The 12,478-nt window shown below is 35.1% G+C and overlaps 1 protein-coding gene across 1 annotated transcript in view; it reads right to left on the bottom strand.

Annotated features, from left to right (window-relative positions):
• Positions 1-2,793: 2,793 nt before the first annotated feature.
• SIM1 (SIM bHLH transcription factor 1) overlaps positions 2,794-12,478 on the bottom strand; it is a 118,985-nt gene continuing 109,300 nt past the window's right edge. The window contains exons 11-12 of the mRNA XM_089665183.1: positions 10,545-10,950; positions 2,794-6,401 (exon numbers count right to left, since the gene is read on the bottom strand). Of these exons, the coding sequence (XP_089521309.1) occupies positions 5,677-6,401; positions 10,545-10,950 (1,131 nt within the window). The 3' untranslated portion in view covers positions 2,794-5,676. The remainder of the gene's footprint in view (positions 6,402-10,544; positions 10,951-12,478) is intronic.

The following is a 12,478-nucleotide window of genomic DNA, read 5'->3' as shown; positions in this document are numbered from 1 at the left end:
TTGAAGAGTCCTACTGATAATAATCCTCTGAACATGCCTCTAAATATACCTGTCTGTGGTGACAGTATGTGTTGCAGACATGCTAAAATCATAATGTTATTGCTAAGATTGTGAGTTTCCTCCTTCTTGGTAAAAAAGCGGTTGTGGCAGTTTAAAGGGTTAAATGCTTAATTAACTAAACCAGGGACAATCGCTCTCAGACTGCGGGCATATAGATTGTGGTCTCATGAGCAGGGTGCAGCTGAGGGTGACGTTGTATTGCAAGTGACAGCACAGTGTGAGATTGGTTGGTCCTTTCTCATGAGTTGGTGAGAAAGGCAGAGGTCGGGCACCGTGTTCGTCACAACCACAAGAAAAGCTGAAGTGTATGCTAACCTATACCTTTTTTGAACTGACTGGATACTAGAGGGAGGCTACATGCCCATTACAGGAAAAGCAGTAGGCTGTGGAAATATATTACAACAATAAGGAAGATGCCACAGGATCCATAAGAAGCATTTAATATAGGACACAGTACATGGTGGAGGGAAGAACATGCATCTGGTAGTACAGAAATGAAGGCATCCCTCATACCTGTGCATGCCAGTGTTTTAAAAAGTCACTGGCTCTGTTTCTACTCCCCTGTGTGGCCAGATGTGATGTCTGCACTTCCATTCTGGCATCCAGTAATGCACAGATATTATGAATGAATAGGAGTGGAATTCATGAATGCCCCACAGCATCACCACATCCTGCCCATCTCCAATTGTGCAAATGCCAGAATGGAGCATGGGTCACAGAACAGAATGGTGGTCGTCACCTTCCTTCCTAATTCCCGCAATTAGCAGGGCTGATGAAAAAGCACAGCCATCATCACTAAAGCCTTACCTATGGTCAGCCATGAATGGGAATTCCTTGGAAAATGCTTTCAAGTAGTATATGTGAAAGCAACTAGGTAGGAGCAGTACTGCACCTGGGTCCTACAAGGAGGAGAGGATAAAAGAGGAACATGGGGGTGCAGACAGAGTGTTAATTAGTAAATGGTCCTAGGGGGTTAGCAATGGGGGGGGGCTGCCTATTGTTGCTGCATGGCGTTAGTCAGGAAAATAGTTATGCACAAAAAACACAAGTGCTTTTTCAACAGCAACATGATAAGATGGTATCATTGCCATTTATTTTTTTATTGGTACCTAAAAAGTGTTTTACTTGCCAAAACTGCAAGAAATATAATGTGCAATTAATAGATAATCTTTTTGAAAAGAAAAAATTATTTACACAGGAAATGTTTTGCCAGGAAACAAAAAGAGATTTTTTTATTTCTAGCCTGGTAACAGCTGGAATATATAGTATATTGGTTCAATATTTCCTTTGCTAGCACTTGAAGGTTTTTTGCATTTTATAACTCATAATAATAAGCCTATGAGGGCTTGCCTTCGATAAGGGTTATGGTCTATGGACAGAGCTCTGGCAAATGGTTTGAAGTTGTCCTTTTTATCATATGAGTGTCTGTATTATAGATAATATAATATTAATGGCCGTAAGCCTTTATATGAGTCTGTGAAAAACAGAAAACACATGTATTCCAAAGTAAACAGGTTGCAGTGGCACTACTCTAAAAGACCATACCAGTTTGAAAAAAAATGTTAATGCAGTGAATTGTATGATGATATGCTGGTGCTGTATTTTTTAACACTTCTGATGGTACTTTCTTTGTTTGATTTATTTTTCCCTTAAACTAAATTGGTGCTATCTATTTCTCCAGAGGTTAAAAATCAATACACAATGAAATAGCTATTTCTCTGTTTGGCTACATATTGCTGATCAGAGTTCTAATCTGCCCTTCTTTTTTACTTTCATTAAAAGCATTTTACTGCTTTTTATAGAAATTGATATACCACAGGAACCCATTTCAGCCATGCAATAAATGCCCCCATCATAAAGCTGTCAAAACTAAATGTGGCATTTTTTATTAAGCAAGTAAATAGAGCAATCATTTTGATGAATAATCCTATTTATAGATCAAGGAAACAATTCTGATAGCAGCCTGTACTCTAAAGAAAAATATCAACAGATAGATAGATAGATAGATAGATAGATAGATAGATAGATAGATAGATAGATAAAACAAGGGCTTTAAAGCTTATGCAAAATAAATATTAAGGGAAAGGTCTTATTCATGTTGAAATATTTTCTATAACTTTTAGTATGCTTGCTTTTATGGATAGTGAAAAAAAATATGTTCACAAGTACACTGGAAAAACTTTGGACTGATATGGTTAGCGGTGTATTATATTAAGAGTAGAATGGACGCCTACCTAGGGCTCTAGACTCCATAGGTAGCCATGGACATGCTAAAAACATTTCGCACCTGTATGCTGTTTATAACAAATCAGTTATTAGCTTTAGAAGTCGTTTGACCCTTTTTCAGAAGATTTATATTATGCTTTATCAAACTAAACTGGTGGGAAGCCTTATAACTGAATAGAGCCTGGTTATCTGGTACAAATAATTCCACCAGTGCACATCGAGCATATGCTACAAATCAATTCACATTTAGTCACTGATAACTTGCTTCCCATATCCAAACCATAGTCAAGTAGCATGTGGGATTGGTAGATCATGACATTACCTTGTTATAATATCTCAGAATCATAAGCTATATTGAAAGTAGGATGGAAAGTACTACACTAAAATATTTTAGATGCTGTATATGTGATATTATTTTTTTTAAAAAGTTTTCAAACAAAAAACGCAAATCCACTCTAAATAAGATTTTAACTGTATTTCAAAGCAAAAGAAAAAAATTTTCACATAATAAATACATATTATTCACAATGAACTTGAAATTGACATCAGAAAGCTATTTACAATATAAATAATTATAAATGGGAGCACTTTGCAATATCATTGACATAGTTTAGTTATTTCCTACATTACATTCCAAAATGAAACTTCAAGTTACAGAAAATATTGTACAATGTCACTAGAAATATACATTGCAAGGCATGTCAGTATTTGAGGCTGAGTGTGACTTCATAAATATTTCAATGCAATTTAAGACACCAGTCAAAGCAAACATGGCCTGCTCTTGGATATTTTCTCTATCTGATATCTGACATTGTTTAATCCCACTGTAAACACACATTTGATTTTTAAAGTGCTGCACACTGCTTACTGGGTCATTTTTATAGGTTGGCAACAGTCCTGTCTTAATTTAACTGATTTGTATTCTATAGTTGACATGTGTTTCTCCACAAAAAAAAAAAAAAACTGAAAGATTTTTATTTTCACTTATATTTTTAGGTGGGGGTGAAGTGATACAAGTACTTATATTACTTTAAGCTACATTGCATCTGTTGTTACAACAGCTTCCATAGGTAATTCTCTTTTAGTTCTCTGTAAACCAAAAGAACTGGAAGCAGAAGATTTAGGAAAGGGACTTTCAGACAACAGCAGATTGCAGCAGTGGAAGCACATAGATAAATATATCTCTTCTCCCCCAAACTGATTGAATAAGGTGTTTGTTAAACATTAGCCCTACGTTGTAGAAACTCATGTTGAAGCTCCATAACACCCAGTTCTAAAAAAAAGTACATCAGAGTATTTTTGATAACCAGGGTGCAATTTGTATGACTTTTATTTTAAGCCTTACATTTACATTAACTAAATGTTGCCATGACATTTTTATTGCTCATCCTCTAGCATAATAGGTAGTATACTTGTCATAGCTTGTAGAGATAATGGCTATGTTCAGAGAACAAAAAATCCTGATTATTAGCGTAGTTTGCTGTCAGTATGGTGCCATAGACAGTAGAACACTTCATACAAAATTATATTTGTATAGAAAGAGATTTAAATGTGATATGTACTGTTTAATATGCATTTTGACATTATTCCACATAACAATTTTTTAAAACTGTATTTGCAGATTTTCCCTATAGGTAAGTAACCAATAAGCTTATAAATGTTAGATATTTTAATTACGAACATCTGACTGTAATTAATACTTTAGCTTGTTGATACAATATACCAGGGCTCCTTTTAAAATACCAAAGTATTGTGTTTTTTTATTTGTAGAATACTGGACATGCTATACATCTTATGGAGTTTAGGAGTGATAATTGCCTTGAATAAAAATTCTAATTAACTTATAAGTAGGCAAAGTATTTACCATTTGGATACAGGATTTATCCCTGTAAGAAAGTAATTTAGAAATTAAAGCAGTCCTTTCACTGTATCCCTCTTGTTGTTTAAAATATTATTAGCATTTTATGTCTGCACCATGCAAATAAATAGTGAATTTGAAGTTTAAATATTGATATAAAGAATAGTTTATTAGGAAAGTGCCTATAAGTTACCTTGAAAAAATTGAATTCAAGTTTGTTTTTTCAATATTACTTCTGTCAGTATTAATGTTGTAATGGGTTTTTTTGTTAACATTTTTGCAAATAATTATAGTTTGTTTTACTATTTTAAAACTTGGTCATCATTCCACTTTGACACATGAAAAACTATTAAAGCAATGGTTACTTTTCACAAAACTAATTTGAAACAGAATGTAAAAATTCATAAAACATGTTAACAATTAAAATAAATAGGTAGAATTTTTTACCAATCCCAAGAATTAATGACCAAGCAAATGTAACTAAATTTCATCAGGAAATTTTGTTGTTGAAATATTTCAAATTAAAAAAGATGGACAGGATTTACTTTACAGACAACCAAGAAGCACAATTTTATGAGAATATAATATAAAGGACTGACTTTGGGAGGTTATGGTAAATATATTCTGCAACTCCAATTTCAAAGTGTTACATAGTATTAAAGTACAGAGTTTTGCATATTATTTTTATTTATTTTTTAAAATTTAAATATATTGTATTTGAAGCAGTGGGGTCACATGCATTATGTCGCCTATGGAAATGTAGTACACACATGCAGTCTTAGAGGAAAAATAAAAGATATTCTCTGAATTGTTTAAAATCTGCAGCAGTAAGAAAAATAAAATAATTGACTAGATGTCTTGATGTTTGCATACAACCTGGAAATGCGAAATCATAATTTAACACAAAGATTGATTATGTGGTTTTAACATGACTGTTGACATTAATGAAAATGTTGTGTATGGGAATGTATTAAAGTGGGTAGGGTTTTTGTATCAGATATATAAATTATATTTTATCTTCAAGTTCAAACCCCTTTCAGTAAAATATGCCCTCTATGTAATTAGAGACAAAAATGTATATCAAGCAAAATTAATATGATGCTGAAAAGTAACACTTAATTTAGTTTTTTTTTTTCATATTTTAAACGTACAAAGAATATATGTGCATTTGTGCATGTGGATACATAAAGTTAGACATTCAATTCTGCTTCAAGTCCTCTGTGCATAGTTTTAGGTTTTTGTTTTTATTTTTTTCCGAAACTGGTGTTTATGTACATGCAACTATATTTAGCAAACACTTTTTGTATTTTAGCTACATTGAAATTCCTATATTTTTAAGAATGCACAAATAGTATCATTGATCATCCGCTGAATAACATCAGTTCAAAATTGAACAGTTGGAGTTCTTAATAGAAATTGCAAAACAAATCCATCCTATTGTCACGTCCAGCTCATGAAATGGTGGTAACAATGACGTGAATTTGATTCCATTGCAAAAGATTATAATACATGAACCATATTAAACAATTCGATCAACTTCCATTTGTTATAATAACCGATGTACCTTTGTGCACTTGAGAAGGATCTTGTTGCATTCTTAAATGAGAAGTCACATCAAAGTGCGATCCACTGCACCCCAATGAATAGTTTCTAATAGTTTCAGTATCATATAAATGTTCAAGTGCATAACCAGTAAAAGTGTAAGAATGTTTATCAAAATAAGGGCGATGTGCACTATAATAGTTTGGTGAAGCAGAGTGGTCAACCGTTTGATGAGGGGACACATTTGTATTTAAGTAGTCTTTCCCTACAGTTACTCCTGTTTTTGAAATTCTTTCTGAATTCGGACTGTTTATTCTGGAAATAGTTGTAGGACTGTTCTCATATTCATTATCACGTGGACTCAGTATTTTGGCATCTCTTTGCTGTATATGGTCACATGGAGAAGTATTGGCAACAGATGGACCTCGACACAAAACTCCAGATAATTGAGATTGTTGGTAATTAGCAAAGCAAACTGAGTTTCTTTTTCCTGCTCCATTAATAGTAGTTAGCTGATCTGGGCTAGATTTACGTAGCTGTAACCTGTTCTCTTCTTCTTTAATCATTTGCTGTGTTGCTCGAATAAGTGTTTCAATTTTGCTTGGCTCATGGTGACTATTCTGATATTGCTCATTATGGTACCGGTCTCCTGACTCACTTGCAGAACCTGGATCAGGAGAACTGACCACACTGTCTTCATCCCAATGATTTCTCCCTTAAATAGAAAGAAAAATAACAATAGTAAATATCTGGCAAACAAACAATGTAATGTCCCTCTTTATGCACCAATATAAGTATATTTATCCTCACCGCTCTTTTAAATTTTAGAATTTTTGTAATAACACGTAAGTAAAGCAAGTTTAAATCTTTTTGACTGATTTATTTTTTTTTAACAGAGGCATCTTCCTGCAAAAGACTGCCAATTAAATGTTCAATGTTGAATTTGTTTTTACAAGAATGGTAAATTTTTGTTGAAATCTATGTAGTCCAATCTATGTAGTCCAAAGTAATGATTAATTAACATATTGGGAACATTAGAAAAGGTTTTAAAGGCCATAGCCTCTAAAAACATTATCTACAACAGCATAAAAAAGCTGTTCCTAGCTCCCTTAAATTGGTAGGTATCAATACATTTCCCCTTACTTAAGAGGCAGTAACCACAAAAGGGGAGTATCTCCTTTGGAAACTCGATGGATATATGATTCGGAAACATATAGTCCCTTTTTTCTCAGTGTATACTGGGACTTAAATTATTTCATTAATAACAGTTCAGTTTTGGATTTAGTTTTATTTACTGTATATTGTTAAGCCTGATGAGTATTTTATTGATATTTTAGTTATATCCTTGATTCATTATATTTGCTATTTTATTATTTTATATTTAGTCCTCTTTTATTTTGTAGTTTTTAGATATTTGTAAGTATTTGTTATTGATGAAACCCAACTGTAGAAATTAATTGGTAATGGTTTTTGTGGTGTGTTTAAGATTGTACTGTAGATATTTTTTTTATTAATATTGTTTTGTAATTTCATGTTTTATTATTGGTATTATGGAATTACATTGGTAATTAATTATTTAATGTTTTAATTTTGTAATTTTTATTTATTATTTATTTACTGTTGTTAGTAAGATATCTTTCATATTTTTGTTGTGGCTTGGAAGTGATATATGATCTGTTGGGACTTCATTTTTTACATTAGCCAAAGATCCTATTTGTGTAGTTGGGGGTTGAGACAGTTTGGGGTCTTCAGTCACAAGTTCTTTTAGTCAGCCCTGGCAAAAATGGCTGATATCAGCCTTCTTGTCATAGGCAATATGCACAACTCAGCACTTCTGGCCTGATCACCCTTCCCTTCAGAACTCCCAGTTGCATAATTTCCAGCCATATGTTGATGAAAGAAGATGGAGGCCAAGCCACTTCCTGTGTGATTTTTTCCTGCTCCAGCTGATTTTCATCAACAGCAAACCCTACATAAAAATTATGTCAGTGGTCTTTTCTTTGTCCCTGAAGATGTCTCCTGTATAGACGAAACGCATATGTTGAGACCAGCGGCCTATGACATCATCATGCCCACCGATGCACTGTGGCAAGACATCTTGTGCTTTTAATACCTTGTTATACTTCTTCTGGACACATATTGCAGTATCCTGCAGGCATTAAAGGTGCCAGTATATCCTGAAATGACCTGGATCTGGTGTCATATGCCTTACTGATCTCTTATTAATCACAGATCATTGTGATCTGGTAAGGGAGTAGGCACTTTTGGTGTAAAGGTGGTCTGGGAGCTTTACACCATGGATCTTGAATATTTTATGAGACTTTATATGGCCCTGCTCTTCCTGAATTCATTCACTGGGAGTGGACTTTTGTTATGTTTATATACAGTATGTATATCATACAATTTTTTTATGGTTTAATCTTTTGGTCATCAACACATTTTGCGTGGTTTTAAATGCACATATCTTTGGTGGGTTTATACATAATAATTTTAATTTTTTTTTATTGAAGCACTTGTATCATTATTCATTTGATTTTGGGGTTTGTGCATTTTTATAATATTATTTCTATCTTCCTATATCCAGAACACAGAGTGCAACATTTCCTTATAGCACTAAGCGCATAAGAATATTTCTAAGAAATATATCTTTTTATATTTTTACTTTAGTTATAAAAACTGTTTCATTGCAAATATAAATCATAACTGACTGTGAGCAAATGCAAGAAAGTGATCATAACAACATTATGTCTCTCCAGCTGAATAACAAGTTAACCTAAATTCTAAACATAATTATGGCTTCAAAGATGTTCATATAAATGGCTTAGCATGGCTACATGTTTCAAATCAGCCAAGCACTGAAACAAAAAGATCAATATGACAGTCAGGGACATAAGTTTTTCAGAAGAAAGCAAGCAACAGCAGACTGTAAGATTCTCTCATTCTAGGTTTCCTTTAATATAAAGTTCCTGTTTCCATGGATGGTTAGTTATTATAAAGTAAGAGTGAGCTCTGTGTTTGATCCTAGTGTAAGTTTGAATGGTGAACATTTAGGCATTTGGCATGGATGAATGTGACAGCTTCCATCTGTCAATGGCTGCTAATGAGGCAGAGAGTGTTTGCACTCGCCATATCATTACTCACTACTAACATCAAATATTGGCGAAATATAGCCACATTGCCATACTTGGACAATGATGTCACTGTATCCCCACCCCTTCGCTTATATTGGCAATGACAATGCAGGCAGCTGTCAATAGTGTTGTGGAGTAAGGGTCATCAGGTTTTTTCTCTCAGTGGGAATCGAGTATCATGGATGTGCACTGTGGGAGTCTTTTTTTTTTAAAGGACTTTCAAAAACTGTCTGTTTTTACTTACGCGTTACTTTTTTTGTGAATGTGTAAGGGAACTATGCACCCCATACTGATTCACATAGGCAAGGCAATATCTGGGCACCCCTCCCATAGACCCCCACAACCACTGGGCCAGGGTTGTGGGGAAGAGACTCTTGTCCTCATCAACATGTTCCCAGAGCAGGGTGTCCTCGAGGAAATCTGGCCTGGTTTGGTTCCGGAGGGGGGTGCACACTCATCTCCCTCTTTCCTGGAATTCCAGGCTGCATGCTTTCCTTGGGTAAAGGTCTGGTAAGGAATTTTAGGGGGAGTCATGATTTTTTTTTTATTGATTTTTGCATGCAGTCCCCCCTTAAAATCCAAACCAGGCTGAAGAGTTTGGTTGAGTTTGGTGGCTCACACTAATTTATTTAGTTTTTTGGGGTTTCTCCTTTAAAATACATACCAGACATGAAGAACTTGGTATGAACTATGGGGGAACCCCATGCTCAATTATGGGGGTCCCCATTAACATCTATCCTAGACGTTGAGGATAAGGGTATAGATAAAGAGAGTCCCCAGCCGTGTAAACAAAAGAGCCAGGGAATAGTTTAATAGGGGTCCCACAACAGTTCATATCAAGTCCAGGTCTAGTGTAGTTTTTAAGGGGGTCCCCATGCAAAAAGAATAAAATCTGCACCAGACCCTTATCCAAAGACACAGTATTTAATGAATCCTTCAATAAAAAAAGTCAAATTTCAGTTTTTTTACCTCCCTATTATATATACCATGCACCATATATGTACCATATATTTATGCCACAGAGATAAAATAGAGATATAGAGAAAGAAAATATGGAGGTTTGACTATTGTAGACCATTTCTACAAGACAGGGTAGAAAGTGTTATCAAATTGAGAGATAAAGAAACATGTAATTACTGCATTTCCCACAGACACTTTGTCCACCCTCACCTACACCCACAGTCATTTAGTGCTGAGGTGTCCCTGCAGAATACACTTTGGCATTGGAGCAAGTGGGTATATCTCATATAATGGAATCTAAGTGATTCCCTTCATATGAAAGATTCATGGGTTTTGTACTCTGACACTCACAGTTGTATACCTACCACATGCTTGTGCAAAATACTCTTGTGCATTTTATGCAAAGAATACATTTGCATTGCCATTTGAAGCTCTTCATAGGAGTTCCCCATATGTTTTTAACCATGCCTGAACCTCTCCTGTGTACCTTGTCTCAGGGGCATGCCAAACAAAATGAGTTTCAATGAGCCCTCATGTCTATTTTTACATAGAAGTTACAAATCCCAGGAGAAGAGGTAGTGCAGTGAAGCAGCTGTTTAGAACAATTTACCTTGGTTGGTGTGTGGGAAACTCCTGGGAGGTAATAGCAATAGAGTGGGGGATAGGGAAGGCTCATTCACAGACACTCATTTAGACACCCATGTCACAAGGCAATAAGAAATTAGAGCAGCAGTGATTTGATGTTTTTTATACCAATTCTGCCTTACCGTGTAACCTGTGAACTGAAGTTATATGAGGCATAGAGTTCTCGTATCCATCTCTACTTTCTGGAGAGGACTTTGGCACTGGCAGAGCAGAACGAGATCCCCACCATGTCTCTCTCCCAGCTTGTGGGCTTCCAAGAAAGTATCTACCAGCTTCACATCTGCCACTCTCACAGGACTGGCTATGGTGGTGTCTATCATCACTTAACCTTGAATGGTCAAGAGTGAATCCAAAACACAAAGCACTTCGGTCTGGATACTGTCGATATGCACAGGAGACATCATGTTGTTGGGAGCTTGGTCTTTCTATAGGATCTAAAAGCTGTGGTGAAGCAGTGTCAGTTAGAGGGCTTCCACCCCATTGACTGTCATGGTCCGACTCAGATCTTTCAGTGTGGAAAGTTGAATACTGCAAAATATTACAAGAAAAACAGTTGTACTGAGCTACATTTTACTGATTATGAGAGCAAAATATAAAGGGTTTTTTCCTTACATAAAACATGAATACATTATTCAGTCCCATCCATGCTACAACTTGAAGGTGATGATTTACTGAAGAAGTAAATTTTGCCCTGGCGCCTCTTTACTTAAGTTCTAAAGAATTTAAAATCATTTCATGGAATCTGGAGTTAATAGAAGTAAAATCGCTCCCTTAGTAAATCAGTCCCATAGTATCTTCGCTCTGCATCTGCATTCAGCAGCTGGTTACTTATTCTTCCATTTCTTACATTGACTTAATGTTGCAAATACATGAAGGCCAAAGTATTAAACCGAAGATAGTAGTTTCATAATCTTGATATATACACTTTAAAGGGAAGGATGAAGAGAAATTTCATTATATTACACAAGAGGCTCTGATGCTACATTTGCTTAAAGCAGAAACATCTTTAAAATATTAGCATAATAAAAAGTGTGGCATATTGTACACGTTAAAAAAAAAACATAATTTAAACTGAAGTATAATCTGCATGTATTTTGCCTTCCTGTTTCCTTCATTCCAGCCCCTTTCCATTTGCACATAAACTTGCTAATGATAATGTTTAAGAAAACCTTTCCATTTACATTATATCCCTAGTTTTGGTCTCTGTGCTTCTTTGTGCAATGCAGGGAGATCTAAGCTGATAAAATGAGCCAACAAGAAGCAGTACATTGTTTCCTGGAAACATCACACACACATTTCAACACAGCATATATTTTTGGTGGCTGTGGCAGGTTCCATCTCTGGGCTTCCTGTCCTTTAAGGCTTTGTTTACTCTTGTGTTTGAGGGTCAGTAAAAATGTGCAGATGAGCCATGTATTTACTGCCCCCAAACTTCTCCCCCATAAGTTGCCAAAGCATTGGAGGGGGTTGTGTTTACACCAGAGCAAAAACTATCACTGATATTACCACCCACTGATTGAGACCCATTCAAATGGGGTTAAAACAGGTGGTGCAATAGAATGCTCCTCACCACCTGTCAAATAAGAGCACATATCACTCTTCAGAGGGCAGTTCATGTGTAATATGAATGGGAAAAATGTAATTTCTTATGGTGACATGATTCCTATCTACTGGGCAGAATGGATCCAGCTGACAATGAATAAAAGACATCTTCAAAAAGTAAAAGAATGATAAAATGAAATAAGTGTAAGTGATATATATGTGGGTAGACTTACAGCCTAATTCTGTATATGATCACTGGGATTTATATATTAAAGGAGCAGATACTCTTCACTTGTCAAAGTGAATGTTCAATGAGGTTAGTTTGCAGTGGTGTTCACTTTAATCAACCAATCAGGTGCTAACAAAAGTCAATTTTTTAAATTTACCTTATACATAATTGGGTATTAAAAGTGAACACAGTTTCAGCTTATTCCCTCAGTTACGTAAACCTTTTCTTTTCCAAAGTGAATAGTTACATAGTTACATAGTTAGTCTGGCTGAAAAAAAGAAAAAA

Source organism: Staurois parvus, unplaced genomic scaffold (assembly GCF_062004578.1).
Source record: "Staurois parvus isolate SC_StPar_1 unplaced genomic scaffold, SC_StPar_1.0 ptg000048l, whole genome shotgun sequence".
Taxonomy (NCBI): domain Eukaryota; kingdom Metazoa; phylum Chordata; class Amphibia; order Anura; family Ranidae; genus Staurois; species Staurois parvus.
This window is presented reverse-complemented; position numbering and strand designations above follow the sequence as displayed.